This window comes from Dicentrarchus labrax, unplaced genomic scaffold (genome assembly GCF_905237075.1).
Source record: "Dicentrarchus labrax unplaced genomic scaffold, dlabrax2021, whole genome shotgun sequence".
Taxonomy (NCBI): domain Eukaryota; kingdom Metazoa; phylum Chordata; class Actinopteri; family Moronidae; genus Dicentrarchus; species Dicentrarchus labrax.
In genome coordinates this window covers 28972234-28995365 of record NW_026136706.1, presented here as the reverse complement: position 1 = coordinate 28995365, position 23132 = coordinate 28972234, and the positions used below count along the sequence as shown (strand labels likewise).

At 40.5% G+C, this 23132-nt stretch overlaps 2 protein-coding genes and 1 long non-coding RNA gene across 12 annotated transcripts in view; 2 read left to right on the top strand and 1 right to left on the bottom strand.

The window, feature by feature from the left end:
• Positions 1-11623, bottom strand: part of dgkh (diacylglycerol kinase, eta) — a 58320-nt gene extending 46697 nt beyond the window's left edge. For 2 of the 9 annotated variants that reach the window (XM_051403202.1, XM_051403196.1), the window contains exons 1-2: positions 10001-10466; positions 1441-1551 (exon numbers count right to left, since the gene is read on the bottom strand). In XM_051403202.1, coding sequence (XP_051259162.1) covers positions 1441-1551; positions 10001-10285 — 396 coding nt within the window. In that variant the 5' untranslated portion in view covers positions 10286-10466. Of the gene's footprint in view, positions 1-285; positions 445-1440; positions 1552-10000; positions 10470-11386 lie in introns of those variants that run through there. The other 7 variants (XM_051403201.1, XM_051403197.1, XM_051403195.1 and 4 more) reach the window with 7 other exon arrangements.
• The window catches only part of LOC127365400 (uncharacterized), a 177316-nt gene that overhangs the window by 62354 nt on the left and 91830 nt on the right, over positions 1-23132 (top strand). The window lies entirely within an intron of this gene.
• Positions 13077-23132, top strand: part of vwa8 (von Willebrand factor A domain containing 8) — an 86900-nt gene continuing 76844 nt past the window's right edge. Inside the window, exons 1-6 of the mRNA XM_051403176.1 lie at positions 13077-13325; positions 14729-14806; positions 14914-15044; positions 15721-15831; positions 22236-22403; positions 22778-22942. Of these exons, the coding sequence (XP_051259136.1) occupies positions 13187-13325; positions 14729-14806; positions 14914-15044; positions 15721-15831; positions 22236-22403; positions 22778-22942 (792 nt within the window). The 5' untranslated portion in view covers positions 13077-13186. The remainder of the gene's footprint in view (positions 13326-14728; positions 14807-14913; positions 15045-15720; positions 15832-22235; positions 22404-22777; positions 22943-23132) is intronic.

Here is a 23132-nt window from a genome sequence, read left to right as displayed (position 1 = left end):
TAGGAAGGGTCAATTGTTCACCTCCAAAAAGCTGGAATGTGTGGAATTTGCTAAAAAAATGTCCTCAGTTCATCCACAAAATGGCTTTCCAGAATGTCTATCTATGTTATTTTGCATCTAATCCTGTATTTTCAAACCTCAATGTTAAGATACTAAACCTGTCTTGACCAGGTAACACCATATGACACAAATGCAGCACTATCACATATAGGTGAGAGGGTAATTGGGAAATGGTTAAGCTGCTGTGGTGGTCTGGCCCCTGGCCCCTGGCTGGGCTGTGCTGACCCGAATTCTCACTAGGCCTTCCTCAGATCCGCTGGCACCCAGAGGTGGGGGGGAACGTCGCGCGCCCGTCCAGCACACGGACAGAACTCGCCAGCACACGCGACTCCTGGACACTCTGCGTAGCGCCCGCTCCTGCCAGCGTGCCAGGGCACTGCCAGACTAGTGCATGTGCAGACACATACACACAGGCACGCACACATGATCCAGATCAGGGAGGTTAGGTTAGAAGCAAAGGGGAAAGAGATGTCAACAACAGTAAGAAGTTCAAAAGTTCAAAACAAAGATGCACTTAAAATAAAACACAGGTGAAAAGCTAAGGTATTGAAAAGGAAAAAAAAATTCAAGGAAGGCAAATAAAGGATCGTAAAAAAGTTGATCAGGAAAATGTGAGCTACTGTGCAGTGGATGGATTACATTAAGTATGAAAGAAGATGAAGCTAAAGCTAGCAGCAGCAGGTTAGCTTAGCTTAGCATACAGACCGGACACAAGGAGAAATAGCAAACCTGACTCTATCCAAAGGTAACAAAATATGCCTACCAGCTCCTCTAAAGCTCACTAATTAACACATTATATCACCAGGCTGGGGCCAGTTGCTAGGCAACCAGCAGAGGCCCCAGGAAGTTACTGGTCCTGGCCAAGAGATAGTCTGCAACATAACCCCTGTAAAACAGCAAACTGATATTTTTACACTTCGGTTTCTGTACAGATTGAACAATCAAGATATGAAATATTAGTTTAGAAGCTTTGGAGGTGCTGGAAGATGGATTTTGCTACCTTTGGACAGGAGATTTTCAGCCATGTTTACGACTTCTGTTCTAAGCTAAGATAACCAGCTGCTGGCTCGGGCTACATATTTACCGTACAGATATCAGAGTGGTATCAATGTCATCTGACTCTCAGCAAGAAAGCGAATAGGCATATTTCCCAAATTGTAGAAACACTTCTTTAATATGGTCAGCTTGTCTCTGAACCTCTAAAAGCTACTTTGCCAGACACTTGTGGGATTAGAGGGCAGACACTGAAGAGCAACACTAATAGCAGTTTGGCAGTTTGAGCTTTTCCATCCAAACTAAGTGAATTAATAGACAGAAGGCATTTATCCTGCTCACCTGTGGCTACATCCAGTATGTACGTGTGGGGATACACAAGCTTACCTTGGCATCTTTGGCGTAGTAGAGAGTTCGCCCTCTCAGTTTGAAGTAGCGCTTTTTCCACCTCTGGAACGAGCTGGTCTGTTTCAGCAACAATCCCTCTTTTATACTCGTCTGGGGGGAGGAAAGACACAATGAAAAAAAAAGTAAAAAGTGAAAGGTCCCATCAGAAAATAACACAAGGTCTCTTTCACACACTCATCTTGCCTCTTGCTCTCAGATGCAGGACACCCGCTTGTTTTTATCTACAGGAAACTGTCAAGATAAAAAAGTGTGTGCCATTCATGCGTGTGTGTATGTGTGAATCTGAGCAGCAATTTTACGCATGGGAGACAAGGAATAGGCCAACAAGTGAAGAAGAAAGGAAACCCATTACATACATACACACACACACACACACACACACACACACACACACACACACACACACACACACACACATACACACACACACACCACCCCTCATTTCTCTGAAGAGCTGTAAACACACATCACTGTCACTCAACCCCTTCCCCCTGGGCCAAAGGGAAAAATAAAGAACAGTGGACATAGAAGGAGAGAAAGAAAAGAGAAGGGGGGGGGGGCATCCCATTGACTGCTTCTGCTGCCTTGGCCATCCACACACTGGAAACATTTCAAGGCAATTTTGAAAGCAAGGCAGGAGAAAAATGCAAATTGATTTTACACTTGAGGTAAGTGTATGTGTCACATCAGATCAAACTTTCTACATGTAAGACACGGTAGAAACACGCTCATCATCATTACAGCAGGCATCATGTTGCACGCATTAACACACACGCTGGACATACAGAGCAAATACAGTGAGACATGGAACAGTGGACATGGGGAAGATAAAACACACACAGATGGAAATGCCGTGTGGAAGAACATCATTCTCTCTGGGCACACAGAGGAGAGGTGGGGCGCGCACACACACACACACACACACACACACACACACACACACACACACACACACACACACACACACACACACACACACACACACACATATGCAGAGGCTATTTATAGCAAAGGAAGGCTGCTCTCTAAGGGGAGAATTACAAACAGAGACAGAGGCCTGAAGCTGACATCCTGCCCACCAGCTGTGTCAACTTAAACACAGCAGCAGAGTACAGGCTCACTGTGGGTACACACTATATACAGCACACACACACACTGGCATGTCACAGGGATGAAGCAGGCATATACAGAGGCATAATGGGACATCATATAAATTGTTGCAGATGATGAAAAGAGATGAAAAACTCCATTCACAAAATTTAAATTGCTGTCTTTCAGAAATAGCGTCACTGTCACTCAGAGCGCACTGTAGATAGTTTTCATTACTTCTGAAACAATGAGTCAATTCATTTCTTTGTTGATTAACAGACAATTAAACTATTTTGATAATTATAAATATTCCCTGGTTTCAGTGTCTCAATGAGAGGATTTGTTGCTTTTCTTTTTGCTGTATATGACAGGAAAGTCGATATCTTTGGGCTTTGGCTCAGGTAAATGGTAATAGACATTTTCTACAATTTTCTGACATTTCGTTTGTACCATCAACCATCCGACTCCACAACGCCACAGCACCCAGTACCTCCCATCCCCGATGAATAAGGTCAGGTTTTAATTCAACCTAACATATATAATTTATCATAACTTGCACATGTACAGTTTAGTTTTTTAGTCAAGCTTAAAATATTTTCCACACCATTGTACTGCACATTGCATATAGTGTATATATTTTTCATTTATAGTTTTAGATTTTCTATTATATTTTGTAATATTCTTATTTCTGATACTATTGTATGTACACTGTACTCTTTTTATTGCACGATATTCACCAATGCTGCTGTGTGTAATTTGAATTTCTCCTATGGGGGATAATAAAGGTATATCTTATCTTATCAGCAATATCTGCTGATTTAATCACAATCAATCACAAATATCAATATTTGCTTGGAATAGCTCCTAAATGAAGATCTTTGAAAAAACAATATTGTGGCACATTAGTAAAACACTGAATAGAAATATCTAAAGGTGGCATTAGAAATCAATAAACTGTTTTATTTCCAAATCTTCAGACAGTTTTCCAAATAGGTATTTTTTATTGAACTTTGAAAATTTGAAAATTTCATTAAAATAAATCATTAATTTAATTTCTGTTTTTGACATGTTCAAAACAAATCTAAATTAATGTCTTACATTTGACAGCATTTGACACCAAACACCAAACCCAATATATGGTGTTATCTACGTTATTAAAATCTACTGCATTAGTGTTGTTGTTTTTTTAATTATTGAATTAGAACATAATATTTTTGTTAAATTATAATAAAGAGTTTGTTCAAAACACTGCAAATTCTCTACAGCTGTCTACCTACGCTAATTCCCAACTTCCCTTTCCGTAGGTACGGCCTGAAGACTGCATTCCTGCAGTGGATTAAGGTGAAGTACCTCAATGCTCATTACCCTATAAGGACTTATACTTTCCTCTGTCTGCTTGAAAACAGGGTTGAAATACAGCAGCAAGGCAGATGAAGTCATCTCCTCATTTAGACGTGTTGAGGCTACCGGAGAATACTGGAGGTTGAGAAGTGCATTCGGGGAACTGTGTAATAAACACAAGGCAGAGTGGTTTCTCGCAGTACCACTGTTGACATGCAAACACATGCACGTAAACATATACACACAGCCTATATGTGTGTACAAAAAAAAGTATGATCAGCTGCTTGGACAGCTAAACCAACTGGAAGAGGGGGAGTGCAGTGATAGCTGAAAAGCTTAATGAACACCTCATGACTGACTGAGACAAACACAGAGAGCGGGTAGCTGCGCTGCGTACTCTAAGCTGGGGAGTTGAGTCATTACACAGCATGAGTATGAGCTGTACTAGTATTGACACAAATAGACTCAATTCATATAATCTTCAGGAAAACCTTCAGTGTGCAGTGGTTGATTTGGTGCATTCAGTGGGTTTCACTTCAGCAAAGTCAAGCTTTTAATAGCCAGAGGTTGTGTTTTGGTGTCTGGAGAGAAACTTTCAGTCTCCAAGCTTCCAAAGTCACAAAGTGGAACTTCTTCTCTGCCCGGCCAGAGGAGCACAAGTGACTTTGCTCTAGTTGGATGTTCAATTTTCTATTTTGTCCCTCCTTGGCCTCCATAGTTCCTTTCCTTGTCTTCATCTCCTTCCTGTTGCCAAGTAGGCCAGAAGTGATCTATAAATAGTCCTTCTTGCTTGCCTCTGTGCACTGCTCCTCTCTTTGGCTAAACTGTGAGACAGAGAGCGTGTCCTGTGCCAGAGCAAAATGAGTAACCTGAGCACCATGTACCTTACACCCACACTCTGCCTGGCCGCTGACGGGGTGACACACACAGACTCCAAACAGCACACACACACACACCACACACACACACACACACACACACACACACACGCTTATACAATGGACAAAGGCACAGGCAGTTCAAATGAGTCCAGCAGCTGTGGTTGGTGGATAAGAGCAGAGCAGGAGCAGACCTACGTCCTGCCTTTGACGATACCCAGAATAATAGTCAGTCAAACAGTTTACTCACATAGCTAGTTCATGCTGGACCTGACCATTTATGATCTGAAGATAAGGCTAACTCATCGACAATAGACTCCGTTATACTAATGGTATGGCCTGTCTCTCACCTTAAAGCTCCAGAGCACTATGTCCTAAACCAATTACCAGTCCCTCCTGGGCCTCACTGAGATTTCATTCTAATTAATCTGATAAAAATGCCTGACTTTACACCTCCTTTTCTGGTTAATTGTTTTATAAGTGTTTTAATGGGGGCTGCTCATTGTTCTGACAGCTCATTATACCGAAACCACAATAGTCTAAAAAATGTCCCATTGGACCAAAACCCCATTTGTCCGAAAACTTATCTCAGGAAAAAAACGTTCATTGCTGCAAAAATACCAAACCAACTAGGCTAATACACACACCTGTCCACCAGGTACTTTTTACACCAAGCAGAGGCAAAACATGACACTAACACGGTATTCTCTAGTGTGGTCAAATTAGCAATAATAAATCCGAAACGCCTGGTTAGACTTCTGTTATAAAGCTTGCTGAGAAACATTTCAGGTAACGGGTGCAGTTTGGTTCAGTTTGGGAAAAGATCGTGGTTTGGTTTAAAATACAACTTGTGTTACAACCAATGATTATGTTCATTATCAATTAATCTGTTGATTATCTTTTCAATTAGTCAATTACCCATTCAGTCCAAAACATCAAAAAATACTCAAAATAGAATGTCCCAGAGTCCAAGGTGCCGCTTTCAAATGTCTAGTTTTTGTATGACCAACAGTCAAAAACACAAATATTTCCAGTTTATAATGAAAGAGACTTAAAAAAAATATTTAAAATAATTAATCTGTCATCAAAAGAGTTGCAGATTCATTTTCTGTTCTTAGACAGAACTGAATAATCGACTAATTGTCCAAGCGCCAGATGTAAATATTAGTTATTCTAAATGCAGAAGCTTTTGATAACACATATACACATGTATACATGTATGCTCTTGCACCTACACACACTTGCACACATGCATGCAGATAACTCAACTTGTCTGAAGAAAACCTGTTCCTGTCTGGCAATTTCAACTCATGACTGATAAGACTAAACTGCTGTGACTGTAATTGGTCAGTCTATAAAGACAGCTGCTTACTTATTTGTCCCTAGTGGATGCTGAGATGCTGAGAGAAGCCCACTGTCTTAGGAATCATTCCATGTAGTTAGGCTCTGTTATACCTCCATTAGTGACTCATTTGTCATTCCTGAGTAAGACTGGAGTGCCTGTGTGCAGCCAGGACAATCAAATCTTTTACAGACCAGTGCTGAATCTCTCAATTCCTTCCTTGGTTCCCTTGCACCTCCGCCACTCTCCTGTAGCTGTCTTAGCGCATTGTCCTCTCTGTTGGGTGTAATTGTAACTCTATGCCTGTCCTCCTCCAACTCCCACCAGATGCTAAAATTTCACCATGGTGATGGGAAAATTACAATCCAGTAGCTGGTAAGGGGTAATTCTGCTGTCTGTGATCTCCTTTGTGCAACTGGACTACATACTGTATACGGGTAGTAATACATGTGTCAAGTGGGTACAGTGGATGTTAAGTGATGTTGTTGAGAACAGCAATTTACATACAATTACCTCAATTGGATTCAGCTACAGCTTTGGACAGAAAAGGAACTCAAAATATACATTGCTTCAGATTAGATAGATAATTATGTACATTTACTATTTCTGCACATGAAAGTACGGTATAGAATACTGACAAAGTAATTACATAATATTTAGAAGCAGAGTTTCTTTGGATTATGGGAGGAAGCTAACCACTGCACCACAGCGCCAGCCCCATGGTCACATAACTTAAATTGAAATGTAACTTTTAAATGGAAAAGTAGTCTTTCAGAAGAGACAAAAGTGTTTGCTTATGTTTTCACTTTCAGAAAGGCTTTCGGTACATGTTTCTCTATTTGAGTGTCTTCCATATGGTAATATCACAAAGAGCAAGTCAATGAAATGGGCAAAAATCAGCAGGTAGATTTTATGTAATCTCCTCAACACTGCCATTTTGGCCAGATCTCTCCTGCAAAATAGATAATGTATCTCAAAAAAGTAAATATCCACCAACTGACTCAGTCCAGAGCTGATTCCAAGAGTATTTATCCAAACAGTCAGCCTTTCTTCCTGTAAATGTAAGTCACAATGCATGGAAACACGGGCTGAAGAGGAATATTCTCTACAAGGGCCCATCCCAACCCCACTGAACTGATCTATCTGATCTGGGTTATTCTATGCCAGGCTTGCAGAGCTCCCCTGTGCAACAGCAGCAGGCTCCACCATGCCATTAGCTCGGCTTTCAATCACACAGCTACACTATTAGTCACAAGTTTATAAGTCCTCTTCAGCAGCAACAACACACCCTGAAAAGACAGAGAGGGGGCTGAGAGTGGAGATGACAGGAGAGGAGAGGCTATGAAAAGACGCTTATTCAACCTCACATTTTATGTGAGCAATAGATTTGACGGATTCTACCACATGCTTTTCTATTTATAGTAATAAGCTAGTTTAATGCAAAAAATGCATTCAAAACAATACTCCTTACTTCATTCACATCATGAAACAGGAAGAGAGAAATGGCAGTGTTTGATAGAGTATCAAGTTCCCTTTATGTGCGGTCAAATCCCATCTCTCTCTGTCTGACATGAGAGCTCTCAAAACCTCAGGCAGGGATAATCTCATACCTGCTTCAACAACAACTATTCACAGCTGCCAATATCTTGATTTGCCAGGATGTGTTTATATGTGGCTATCAACAATAGTTGACAAAAGGCATTTCACCTCAGCCAAGAGTTTAGACTTTCTTAAATTCAAAAATATGTTTCAAGAATGGGATGAAATGTTAAATAATTGTGATATTCATAAAATAGCATGCTTCCTTATGTCTAAATGCATGACAATTCTCCATACACAGGTTGCATTTACAGGTAAACAACCACCCTCCATTAGGCAGGTTTACTTCATTAAATTTAGACATTTCTGCAGACTTGCTGACTTTTCCTTCTCGCCCCTTGTCTGCTTTGATTTACTGACATCTTGAAATGTTCCCAAAACGGAAACTAAATTGAAACACAGAGGGCACATCTGATAAGATAGTAGATGTGACCTGTTGTGGCATACTTCAACCAAACCAGCTGTTTTTACAGACAGCATTGCCATGGAGTCAGCCAATGAGGGACGAAAGATGTAGTTGTCTGTGGCAACCAAACCAGAGAGATAGTGGAGCGAGAGGGATGGACATGGACAATGTGATGGGCCAGCATACACATGCATGTGCATACACACACACTCACACACACTCACACAGTCCAGAGCTGAGCAAACAACCCAGTGGAACAACACTCAGTGAGTCAGTGCCTGCATGATCCATTAGTAACTCTCAGCATACACACACACACACACACACAGGCCAAACCCACTGACCCACACGACAACAACTCTGAGACCTTTGTTAGCACAATGTCAACATGCTAAGCACACTGATACAATTACAGTAGAAGTGCTTTATACCATCGTGATAGCGGTATGAACTAGTGTACATGCAGAGCACCGTATATAGTTTGGAAGGACAGATTAGGTCTATCTGGGCTCTCTGCCAACATGTCAATCCATCTTTAATCCACTTTGAAAAACTCCCGCCATAACTTCAGAGGCGACAGGTGAGTAAAGAATCACTGCGTGCGTGGAAAAATCAACTCGCCATAAACGGTCCTTCAGGAAATTTCAACAAACATCATCAGCTGAATCTGTGTTTACATTTACACTGTGTATTATATCAGCCTTTGCACCGACTGGGGATTGAGTCCAACATAATAATAATGCTGAAACTGTCAAATGACAAAAAAGCTATCTACCACACTTCTACGACTTTGGTAATACATTATTTATTATGTATTGAATTGCAGTTTGCTGGTTTTACCTTCTCAGATGTGAGGACTTGCTTGCTTTTTTTGTTTTATGTTGGTCAGCCAAATAAGCATTTAAAAGACTTCAGTAACATCTGATGGGCTTTTTTTTTTTACAATTTGTAGACCAAACTGTATTTAAAACTAACAATATTCATATAAAATGAGTATAGTGTTAGTTGCAGGTGTGCACCATATCCTCTAGGTAGCACTACAGTCACTGGTGGGGGAATTTGCATAAGAAAGGTTCCACCAGACATTCCTCAGTCCAGAGTCTCTAAATATACCCTTGTGCTGAATAATGCAGGTGGGTTGGAGTAGAGCAGTCTGAAGTGGAACCATCGGTGAGGGAGCATGGCGCTCATTTACAGAGTGGGCCAACAAAGCTTAGGTGTCAGAGGTGAGAATTAGCACAGCATCCTCTTACTTGGTCCTCAAATGCAGCAAATCGTTTTATTTGTGAAACAATTTATTATTTAAGCTGATTTAAATCTCCCACATTGCATGTATATACTTTACATGCCGTCTGGTCAAACCGACAGTTATGAAAAGAGGAGGAAATATTTAGACACAACTTTGTGGATTTTCTAACATCAAAACAGATTATTGGTTTACTGTAAAGTGGTTAGAACGAAATTACATCAAAACAATATTGTGCATTGCAGAAAAAAAAAGATTAACCAGTGCAGTATTATTATCACTGGTACACCTAAGAAATAAAATCAATCAAATGAGTTGTAGGCTACCTTTACTGAGGTTGCACTGTTTTGCAAACACTTAAACTTACTAAGATCAAAGCAACAGGTTTTAGCAAGTTTTGTTTTTCTATGTCACACTTGTGCATACGAGGTCTTACGCAAAATCTGCAAAGAAGAAAAAGTGGTCTTGTCCTGGATAAGCCTACATGGCAAACCATTAAAGAGCACCATAGTGAGGGGCAGTGTGCATTATTAGGACCTGCAGGCAACACACACCTCTCCTGAATGGCCCAGCAGCAGCAGGTAGGTCGGATACATTCATATAAGCCAGAGAAAGACGAAGATGCAGATGTGTCTTACCTTGCTCCTGATCTGTCCTGAGGTCGACACTTTCCGGATCAGTTTCTGTGGGCCTTCCTGCTCCGCTTCGCTGTCAGAGGACTCGTCCGCGCCACCGGAGCCGGCGACAGCCCCCACCACATGGGCATGGATCCCCGCCGCGGACGCCGGCAGTTTCTCCGGCTCCTGTCGGGGGGAGGGATAAAACCAATCGGGGTTAGCCTTCGCACGGTCCGCCGCTCCCTTCCTCTCCTGAAGGCGAGAGCTGTGCGGCGGCTGGGAAGAAGCGTCTCTCCTTGCTGTCATCTCTCACTGCCTCTGCGATAAAGACGGCTGTGTTTTCTGGGGTATGTGTGGGCTGGTAAACGCACAGGGGATGTAGCATGTCGCGGCACAGTGGGGATGGGCTCCACAGCTTATTAAAAAAAACAAAAAACACCCCCCCACCCCTCGGTCCCTGCTTGGCTGATGGTTGTGGCTCCAGCCAGCCAGCCAGCGCGGCCAGTCCAGACTGAGGCTAGAGACCGCCTCATCCACTCCGTAAACCGGTGGACATGTCCGTGGCATGGCAGACCCTAGCGGCTGCTTTTACACAAACACTGCACCCGAGCTGTGCCACAAACAGTATAAAGTGCAATCAAACTATTTACTAAAGTCAACTTTTATGCTCAAGAAGTGTATCCTAAGTAGGCCTAACCACTAAAGAGAAATATCACAGTCAGTCAGTAAAAAGCTGCTCTCTGAGGAGTTCTCACGATATCGCCTATTATAACATATGAATATAGACACACACTATAATGTAATGCTATCTATGTTATTGTGTTTATCTATATATGTGCATGCATACAGTAATACTGTTAAATGTTAAAATTCAAGCTCTTATTCCAGTGTGAATAAGTGACTCCTGTTCTAAATGTGACTGATCGACTAAATTCATTTGACATGACAGAGTTATTCAATTCATTTCCATGCAGTGGAAAAGACCAAAGGACTTAGATTCCACAAGGAAATGGGCACACATAAAAATCTCCCCCGCACTCTTTCATCTGAGAATAAACGCAACCACGGTGAAATCCAAGGAGTGGAAATGTTCAACTTTTTGTTTTTACCTTATAAAGAAAATCAAGACATCCTGCATACAACTCAAATGGGAACAGCAGTCCACTAAAGGCTACAAATCACGGCAATAGAAATGAAAGCACGCCATACAAACATACTGAAGAGGATGAAGCACCTCCAAAGTGTAAGACAAGGTCGCTGCGAACTCACACTTAGACCCATTGACATATAAGTGCATTAGAAGAAGTCTAACAGTTCTCTTTCTTTTGGGCAAACTGAACAGGGTGGTAGTGGAGTGAGAACCCGAGTGAATAAGAAAAAAGTCTCCAGTGTTGAATTTGTACTAACCAGTTCCTCCCAGGCAGGGCTGCGGGTGTAATGGTAGACATCCTCCATAGTCCCAGACCTCTCCGTCCGCTCCGGGGAGAAAAGAACCGAAATCAGAGGAAGGTGGAGGGATTCACAGCCTGCCTCACCGCCCGCTGACACCGCTCATATGCGTGCTGAAAGGATGGGATTTAATTCGCCTCGTCCTCCCTCCACTACCACCACCCCGCCACCGCCGCCGCTCTCCTCCCGCCTGCTCTTCTCCCTCCGCTGAGCTCTCTCTCTCTCTCTCTCTCTCTCTCTCTCTCTCTCTCTCTCTCTCTCGAGGGCCGAGCCCATCGGCGCTCCACGTGACGATATGTCAAACCAGCTTTAAACGCGCGCGCGGCGCGGAGCTCTTTGTCACGGCCCGGCGGGGATCAAACGCGCTACTAGAGTGGGGGGGGGCTATATGTGTGCGCGTGCTCAAGACTAGACCTATATGTGAGTGTGTTTTAAATTACGTCATCCAGTTAAGTATTGCTAATGCAATTAATCAGACCATAGGTTTCCCCAGTCCTCGTGTCTCTTCACTGGACACTTGTGAACTCAAAGGCTGAAGATTTTTTTCATTTTTATTTACACAGTGTGGTTTTTATCTATCTTGTTTTTTGTAAAGAAACATTTATGAAATGTACTCATCATTACAACACAAGTTTGTACAATGCAACTAAAGCTTGCAGACAGAAAATACAATGAAATTCATAGAAGAATAACATTTAAAATCATTTAAACAATATATACAGTTAATTATATGCTTATATGCTGGAAACAATTATGCAGTGCATTTTTGTATAAAGTATGCCCTAGACCAGTGCCTCCCAACCGTCTTCCTTAAGGGACCCCTTTCTATGTCGAACCTTTCTAATGCAGGACGAGGCTGTGAGAAGTGAGGGCTCTGTGAATGTAGCTTGTGTTAAAGTGTTCAAGGTTAATATATAAATAATAATCCAGACCCCCAACATCCAAAATAATATTTGTGTTTTGGATTTATACTATATTAAAAAAATGATGGATGTAATGAGATAAATGTTTGTGGAAGAGAGAAGCTGGTAATACAAAATTAATATATTAGTATTATTAGTAATATGGAATATCAATAATATTGTATTATTATTATTATCATTATTATTATTATTATGTTATTGCACTTTTATTTATTTTCTTTATTTATTTATTGTTTATCTCTTTTAATCTATATTTGTATGCTAACAGTCTGAGCTACTGGGTACCTGAAGTAGTTAAGAATTAAATATCTTTAATTAATTAGAATGATCTATCTATCTATCTATCTATCTATCTATCTATGATCAACACCTTCCTTGAGAGAGAACTATTTTAGGCATACCGCATTAAAAACACCTGCAGCTCTAGGGCTGACTTTAGTGTTATTGTTGTGTTAGGCTACTCTAACATACACACACCTTACTCAAACAGACACATTATTATCTAACCTAAAGTGTTAATATATTAGCTCCACACGTTAAAGTGCTTGGAGCGACTCAAATAGACAGAGAGCTAAGGCTTTCGCTTAAACAAGGTTATTCATCAGCATCTGTTCGACTTGTACACAACGAGACAACTGTTAATAGATGTGGTTAATGTTGTAAATACGTCGGAACCATCGTCAAAAAGGAAAACTAAGACGGAAGACTTTAGCCCCGGACGCATTTGTCCCTCTTTTATTATCTTCCGGCTCCCACAAAATGAGCTGGCAGATGTTATGAAATGGTAAGAAGGCCGGTTAGGACATAACTAAGATGGAAACAGCATAGTTTAAGTATGCCTTTGCAAATATTATGTGGCGGCTCGGCGGCGCTCGTCGCTTCGAGAAGAATGCGGAATATTTTGGGTGCTGTCCTGGGAAGAGACGGCTGGCTGTGGAGAACACATGAGGTCAAACTTATCAACACATCCTCCGGTAACCTACCTGTTTGCTACCCGGTTGTACCCGTGCTGACACAGCAAGCGGGGAAATAGAGCCCATGTTTTAACCTGTTTTCAACCTCTGTGGTCACAAACTACCACTGGGTGTGTGATAATGGATAGACAGACACATACGTTAGTTAGCTCTAAACTATCGTTAGCTATTCCTCTTTGGGCAGACATTAAACTGCGTAGTTGCGAGAAGACAATATTGAGCACGACGAGATGACAAGTGTGTGATTAACATTTAACGTGAGCAGACTTGGAACCAGGAACATGGACACTTCGCTAGTAGGTTAAAGGTTAAAGCCATGTCAAGTTACCAGCTAACCCCAGTTATAGCCTTTAACATACACTTTGATTAACCGTCGTCTGTGCATCTGAAACGTAAGCTTAACGTTATGTTTTTTCTTCTTAAATTAATATTATTACATACCTTTAAACACCAGTAATATACAATACATTATCGTACAAAGAGCAAGCATGTGTTACATTGGCTGCCATTATGCAACTTCTTTCATCTTGTCACAGCAGGAAAAGCACAGGTGTTACTAATAACATTACCAATGGCTCTGTTCCAGTCTGGTGCCATGTAAATGACAGAGTGACAGTGAGCCGGCATGCACAATACCAGGACCCTGAAACGGAAGCAACTAAATAGTTTAATGAAGCAACCTTAATTGTATTATACTGTTGTTTTTACTACTGTGATATGTTGTATTGTCGTCTGTGGAAAAGGCCAATACAGCGTTTATAAAGCAGCCATTTTGACATTAAATAGTAGTTGTTACCAATGATAGTAGTTTCAATTCCATTTAGTGTAGCAGAGCCTTTCCAGTGAGCCAACATGCACAATAGCAGCCCCCTGACTCCCTTTGACCTGAATGGAAAATTAGTACCATTGGTAACACCTGTGTTTACCCTACTATTTCATGTCAAAATGCCTGCTGTGAAAAAGGTTTATTGTGCAGCAGGCTGAATATTTTTTAACACCAACTGGATTAGCAATATAATTATTCATATTTTAGGTAAAAATGATGCTTATCTCTGTGACTCCATCAAAGCAAAAGTCTCAAACCATTGCTTTTTATCAGCAATAATAATGTCAAAGGTATCAGGCATGGCTAACAACAATAAAAGTTAAATATCAGGACTGTACTGCCCTGATTATCACTAGAATAGACCTTTTTTAACAGCAGCCATTTCGACATAAAACAGTAGGGTAAACACTGGTGTTACCAATGATGCTAGTTAAGGCTCCATTCCTTTTAGAGCAGCAGATCCTTTCTAGTGATCCAACGTGTACAATAGCAGCACCCTGACTCTGTATGACCTGAGTGAAGTGAAGTGAAGTGAAGGACTTTCTCATGTATCGATTACCCTGCATGATTTTTGCAGGTGACACAGTGAACATTGGAGAGATCTCATACAAACTCAAAACACCCCAGAATCCAGAACTTGTTCCTGTCAAACACAGTATGTATTTTTTTCCTGTGTGTGTAAATGTTCAGACATGTCTGCATAAAGTGAGAGGAAGAGTGGCAACAGACGAAACAAAAGTTACTAAAACTTAATTTTGCTAGTTTCAGACTCCTTACCCCAGACAGTGGTTCAGCACCTGCGATGGATTATGCAGAAAGACCTTTTGGGCCAGGATGTGTTTCTCATTGGCCCCCCAGGACCCCTGAGACGATCCATAGCTATGCAGTACCTCGTGAGTAACACACTCACTCACACACACGTGAAATTCTTGATTATTGTAAAGAAAGAGGAAGATTTTTATTTGAAGCAAAATTCCACATGTTATATTCTAATTATCATTTTAAAATTGAAAGTAGATTGAATGAAGTTGAGTTAATTTTCCCTCATAACTGGACCCTTAAAATTTGTTGTTATTGTTTTAGTTCATGACATTTATTTGCTGAATTCTTTATTTTTTTTATTGTTAGGGATGCAGGTTGCTAATGGGACATTTATTTTATTATGTATTTTTCTGATATTGAAATTAGTCAATAATAATAACCTTTTGTTTCTTTGCTTTACGAGAAAAAAATAAAAACATTTGAAGAGTCAGAACTGTTGTTTGTTGTTGTTGTGTTAACAATAGTGACGTGAGTTGGTTAGAATTTGGTTAGATCAAAGCTATGGAATATCTGTTTTTGCTCACTACATCTCAGCATTTCATGTCATCAGATGTGCATAAACTACAGGTTAGGAACTTCTTTTTAAAACACAAAAATGTGAAATTATTGGTTCTTTTATTATTGGTATCAGCCATGAGAAGCAGGCAATTATCAGTATATTGAAAAATAAAACCACATCCATCAACAAGATCCTAAAAGTGTTCTATGGGTTTTATGAAACATTGTGTTTCCCATGCTCTTGACCAGGAGTTGACCAAACGCGAAGTAGAGTATGTCGCTCTGTCCAGGGACACCACAGAGACTGACTTGAAACAGAGGAGAGAGATCCGCTCAGGGACGGCCTTCTACATAGACCAGGTAACAACACACTGGATTTATGCACTGTCTAACAAGCAGAGTTTGAAATGAACCCATGTTGACGTTAAAACCACTTTTCATGATAAAACAAGTTATTAACCACACTAGCCTTTTGATTTTTAACACAATTACATTTGAATGTGATTGTTGAGTGCACTCACTACGTGTTTTCTGAGTGGCAATGTGGATGGCTGTTTATGTATCTGTTACCCCTCTGTGAAAGTAATGACCTCTCCAGCAAGTACCCTGCCTCTCTCTGAGTGGGCTGTAGGTTTCCTAACCAGGCAGCTGCAGACCTAAGTCTCTAGTTTGTGCTTGTACAGTTTCATGAGGCTGTGATTATCCTAGAGGTCACAATAGATCTGTTTATACAGTGAGGTCAAGTTTCAAAATAGTGGTCTCACTACTCACTATGTGGTCGGACATCACCACGCATGAATACAATTGGGCGAATTGAATCCACAATAGTCTCAGCTTTTCAGTCATACCCAATGTATTCCACACTGTTTATGGACCCCAGTATGCAGAAATACTCAAGTACACTAGACTTAAATAACACATTTATACTGCATGCAAAAAACTGCATGGGTTTAGGAGCGTTCTTTAGCCCCCTTTCTGACAAGCTACCATGTCAAGCTGGCATGGTTGGTGCAGTTTAGTATAATAATCAGAACATGGAGTATATCTATGACTTGGTGTTTGTTTTTTTTTCTACTGAAACATCATGAGACATGATCGCAGCTTGGGTGGAATAATAATTGAACGTGCCTTATCCTCTACTTCTCTCTGAAGCACACAAACATACAAACTCTCATCACGCAGAGCTCCCCTGTGTTCCTTTCCATGCCACTTTTTTGATCGATTAAGCTTTATGCAAACATGCAAACATACACCCCCACACTCTGTTGACTTTGTAAGTCAAGTTACCACGGAGACCAGCAGTTCCTCATTATCCAGGCTGGGTTCTCTAAGGAGAACTTTGTGTCCTCCATTTATCTCCATTCAAAACACAGACAAACAATAATGGAAAAACCCAAAATCCACATGAGCCTCATCATTAAACCCTGCCAGCAGTGACAAATGATGATAAGCTGTGATAATTAACATTTACTCAGTCATGTCATTATCCACAGCTAATTAGCACATGGCTTTATCTGTGAAAAAAATAAATAAGTAGCATAACAGTTAAAATATAAACTCCATGGAAACAGGGTGAAGTTTGTCGTGTTTTATCTTCAGCACATTTATTCTTTAGACTTTACTCACAAACCTGGTCTTCTGGAACAGCAAAGCTCACGGCTAATTAGTGTCACTCCACTCCACTTCAGTGATACTGTATAGTGGTAACTGAACAAAGTCTGAATGTGAATACATCATATATGTATACATTTATCTGTGGATGCATCCCTGGTACTTGAGAAATACATATACTCAGCTCACTGAACAAAATATATCTGTACTGCATATATACCCTTATAATAGAAAGTAAGCAGGCCTATACAGTTTGTGCCAATGCAGATTAAGCATGGGGGCTGTCACCCTGCTGATATGGCAGTTTTATTTGGCTCCAGCTGATTTTTCAAATTTGATAGTTACTGTGTGGCTTTTTTATATTAATTGATTGGCATGGTTTCATAAGGGAAAGCATTACTGCAATTATATTATTTAAAAAACTATGCTTGTATATAATATACATAGAGCTCTCCAGAAAAACACAAATATTTTACGCACAGTTCAAGAGACAGAAAACCAGAAAGATCCTTTTAATGCTATCTATAGCACATTACATTCTAATTAATAAATAGGCCTTTCAGAGTAGAGAAATCAACTAATTGATTGCCTAATCTGAAGCCATAGGACAGGTACAGTATATGTGTTCTGTCTGCAGTCTATTATGGGGAGTGTAGTCTCATTTTGCAAGTAGTGTATAATTACATGCATTCAGTGGAGCTGAGGTGAGAATGGAGAACCTCTCATGGGCCTGTTGCATCTCCACCCTGGCTAAGAAAGCTTCTTAAGGAAACTTAAGAAAGCCACATTCTTCTTCCAAGTTCTTGTTAACTTCAATGGAGGAGGGATAGAAAGCATCCTGACAGGAAACATCACAAACTGACATGGGGTGTGCAATGACGACACACATCCATCATCAGCTACCATATACAGTACAAAATCTGCGTCTTATTTCTGTGTACATCCTTTGCAGTAAGTCTTATTTCCTTTTGGTGGAAAGGTCCAGTGCTAGTGAACTTTTACACCCCTATATACCCCCCCCCTAGGTAGTGATCAGTGCTCCTGAGTGTGCCTAAGGAAGCTCAGTGGTGGCTTTGCATTTGATGTGGCTCCTAAATGATGGAATGATCTGCCTCTGCACATTAAACAGGCCTCTTCTCTGTCTGTTTTTAAAACCGGTCTTAAAACCCATCTCTTCTCTGTGGCCTTTGACACCTAGTAAGATGCTTTATTTATTGATTTTTTTGTATTTGTTATTTTTTATTTTGATTGCTTGTTATTGTGGTTTTATTTTTATTTATGTTTTTATTTATTGTTGTATTATATGTTATTTTGCCTTGTGGCTGTTATGTTTTATTTATGTGTCTTATTTATTTCCTGTAACTGGTAATTTGGTTTTTTAAATGTTAAAAAAATATTGGATTGGATAGTGTGGTGGTTTGATTTGATTGGCCAGTAGAGAACCACAAATCCAGCCCCTTTCACATCTACTCCACAGGCGTGCCACTGCTGCACCACTCCTATGACAGCCAAGAGAGGTAGTGCTATGAAGTTGCATCACCTTCTGCTTTAGCGCGTCAGGAAGATGTGACGCAAGAGTGGAAATACTGTATGTCACATAGCCTTGGTTCCAAATGCTAAAAAAATAACGGACGTTAACACTTTTGACAAAAAGTCATGGTCACGTCCTGGTCCAACGTCTTGGAAGCTGTCTCTGAATGATTCATTATTTCCTGTCTGTCCACCTGTCCTTATCCATTGATTACAGACTCACAAAGCTGGTGGATACAGTTTCTGTTTCTTTCAACAAGGTGAGCTAGACCCTTTCAAACCCTCTTACACTTGTTCATCTCCCACCTTCTAATGAAACTGAAAACATATTTCCATGAATATTTGAATATTTGTCAGAAATGGAATATAATACCATAGGTATGTTTTTATTGGTGTATAATCAGCTGAATATAGGAATTGTTGTGAATTTATCTTCAAAGGAGTTTATTTTATCTACAGAGTGAGCGGGTCTTCTTCTACAGAGTCTGCAATGTTGAACCACCATGTTTCTATAGTAGCCCAGAACAGACAAACCAAACACTGGCTCTACATAGGGCCTTTTTGTTGTTTTGCGGCTACCTTCTTCTACACACTTTGAACGAGGGTTCTGCGTGTCATACACACTGGTCCTAAGGGTCGTTGTAACTGATGATATGAATTGATGTTATTTGAATAGACACAGCATTATTGATGGTAGCAATAGGTGTGAAGAGATTTTCATTCTCAAATCTCATGAGTTGGTGTACTGGATAAAACTTGTAGTTCATTTTTGTGTGTATTAATATGTGCCTGTGGGTGCGATTAGTCAGTATATGTACACATTACAGAATCTGACACTTTGTGTGAGGGATTGAAGTTATGTGGGTGCAAATTAGCAAGCTTTTCTCTTTGAGAATAGTTTGGTATCGTAGGAGGTGTGTGTGTCTGTGTGTTAACTAGAACATCCAAGTATTCCTCAGGGCCCTGTGCTGATTTGGAGCCCTATATTCAGACTAATCGTGTCAGTCCCTGTGCTTACTCCTTTTCTCCCCTCCTGTCCCTCCACTTCACTCTCGGTCTCTTTAGTTCTCGCTCTTTCTTTTTTTTCCCTTTCCTCCTTCAGTCCAAGATCCCCCCCCTCCCACCAAGTTCGTATGAAGAATGGAGTCACATGGATGCAATCGCATGCTTGTAGTACTTTTGACATTCCCAGCCACTTCTCACCAGTTAGCAGGCTCTTATGTAAGTCTGCTTACCTCAAACCCACACTGCTAATAAGACTCTATTACAGTAATTTGGACTGAAACCAGTGTATAGCCAACCAATAATTAGCCTCAGAAGCAAGTTCTTTTTAAAAATAAATTAATTAGATGCACTTTCCAGACAGTATGTCAGTAACATGTAGCAAGTAAACCCCCAAATAATCTTGTGTATGTACAAATGAGTGGCAACTGAGCATCAAAACCATGCAAAGCCAAGCAAAAACGTAAAAAAAAAATTGTAAACAATTAATGGCTTTTAAAGGACCAGTGTATTGGATTTGGGGGCATCTAGTAGTGAAGTTGCGAATTACGAACTTGGGAAGGCCCTATCTACAGCCATTGTTTGGTTTGTCCATTCTGGGCTACTGTAAAAACATGGTAGACTTCGTAGTAGAGGACCCACTCCCTCTGTAGATAAAAGCAGCTCAGTTTAAGGTAAGGAAAACACAATGATTCTTATACACTAATGAAAAAATACTTATGAATACTGTTTTTCATTAATGCCAATAGATCCTCCTAAATGTTACACACTGGACCTTTAAAAGAAAAAAGAAGTCTTTAATGATAGTCATTATGTGCAAGAACTGGAGTAGCAGTGTTAATGGCATGATTCATTTTTAATTGGACGAAACTGCACGTGTGGAGGTAAAAACAGGAACAGTTTGTTATAAAATTAGAAGCCATTATCCAGGTATTTGGGCCACGCAAATGGGACAGAACAATGCTTTAACATCAGAGATGTATGAGTGAAGACCCAAAACTAATGACGACATTGTACTTTGAAGTAATCTGTGTTGTGTTCTTGGACAGAAACCCACTAGCACCAGACGTCCCACTGTGGATATCAGGCATGAAGGATAGATATGTGAGAGCTCAATTTGTGTCTGTGGTGGAAAGCATGTTAGTCAGGTGTGCCAAAAATAGTCAATCATTGTATTTGCCACCTTGTGGTATTAAATATCATTTGGATTGTTTTTTCTAACATGTTAGATCATTCAGTTTTGAAAAGTATAAAAAAAACCATATCCCAGTCACACAAAAGCTGTTGAGATACATTTTATTTTCCTAATTGACCTCTCACGGAGAAAAAGGGGGCGGCCCTTTTTCTCCGTGCTCCGCTAATCTATATCAATCATTCAACATTAATAGTTAGCTATTTAGTTACATCTGATAGCTAAAGTTAGCAAAACACTATCTAACTAGTTAACCAATAATGTAGATCAGCTAGTTAGTTAGCAGAGTTTTGCTAACATTAGCTAATTTAAGATTTGACTATATACAGTGTATATGTAGATTTTATTTTTTAACCATCTTCAAAATGTGGTTATCTTTTCATAAACGAGCCTAGCACATAGCATATCCAAGTACAGGAAAGGAGAAAGTTAGCAGGGCTTAGGAAGGGTTAATTAAAATCAATCTCTTCTCTTGTCTTCTAATGAACTCAAATATCACAGCATTGTTCTGCATTTTACTCTGCCAAATGGGGCCCCAATAAAAATAAAAAGTTTGGGAATCGCTGCTCTATACTTATGACTCGTCCTTTCAATATTCTGTTTATTCGGCTCTTTATAACATCCGCTGCTAAATGTTTGCTAAAATCTTCTCAGTTTCTGGTGGGATGTTTTCTCTGTATTTAGTGTCCTGCAGAAAACAAGGCCCTTCTGTGCTTTCCCGTCTCTCGCCATCCTGCGTCACTTAACATTTCTAACAATTATGTGATTACAGCGTTTGTGCTGAAAATGGATCAAGGGTTAAATATAGAGCATCTGGTCCTCACTATAGTTTTATGGCTCTGCTTCCCACACAACCTGCCACGTATTTACATGTTAACCTAATTATATGGCCACTTGCTCTGCGGTCCACCCAGACAGCTAAAGTTTCCTGCCTCTTGACGTCAGATGTGCTTTTTGATGCAGAGATGTGCATATACACACACATATAATGTACACGCACACACAAGTTTTTTTTTTATCCCACATTTGGTGGTAGAAAATAGGCCTTCCTAAAACAGCTGAGACTGTTTTGAAGCTTGGTTTGGAGTAGTTTGGAGGATGCTCTGAACACAATAAGCTGAGGACATCCTCAGGAAATGCTTTATGGCAAGCTCATGTTGTCATTAGAGCATGGGCAGTAAGAACTGATGCACAGTCAGATTGCTCTTTGTATAAATGCTTTTAGCACTGGTAACATTTACACAGGGTCAGAGGTGGTGCTGGACAATGGACCAGCAGATTTGAGGATGAACTGATTGCAAACGGGTAGGCTTTAGCTTTAAAATTAGCCACTTCCTCATACCCACATCTTCCCCCGGATCTCTAATTATCTCTGCAGTATTGATTGAATTTACTGATTAGTTTACACATCTTATGTGTTTTTCTGCAGTGTGCTGTAAGGGCAGCAACACAGGGTCGAGTCTTGGTCCTGGAGGGGCTAGAGAAGGCAGAGAGGAACGTTCTGCCCGTTCTCAACAACCTGCTAGAGAACAGAGAGATGCAGCTGGAGGACGGACGCTTCCTAATGTCAGCGGAGCGTTACGACAAGCTGCTGCAGGTCAGAGCAGCGCGCATCTTTGAGGGTTTGAGGGTCTTTAAGGTGTCCTGGTTTGGAAATGAAATAGAATGATGATCTTTTTAAAGAACAGCTAAGCATGAGAGAATTCAATCCTCTGTATCATGATCATGGCTGTTGTTTATGGAGCCGTATTTATCTGAATCTTCACACTTAAACAGTGACTCTCACACTACTCCTACAGTGCTTCTCCTGTGTTTGGAGGAAAAAATGCTGTTGCCATAAATACTGTGTGACATTCAGAGTCTGTACTTGTTACATGCGGCTGTGTCTCTGTAGCATTTTGCATGCAAAATTGGAATTTGCCAAGTTGTGTACAATAGAAAAGTGTTGTATTGTTGAGTTATGCATTGCAGGAGCACACCAAAGAGGAGCTGGACAGCTGGAAGATTGTCCGTGTAAGTGAGGACTTTCGGGTCATCGCTCTTGGCCTTCCTGTCCCCAAGTACAAGGGCAACCCGTTGGATCCTCCTCTCCGCTCTCGCTTCCAGGCCAGAGACATTTATTACCTACCATTCAAGGTCAGTCCAAGAATTAATAGATCATTTAAAATCAAGAAGTTCCCTCCACCAAAATGTCTCAATAATAAGGAAGAAGGACCTGGTAAAAGGTTCTCCCTACTGATCCTATCTTTATGACCCTGAAAAATCCACATAACACGCTGTAAACAAACAATTGGAACTACTTTCTAGCAATAAATAGTCCCAAAGA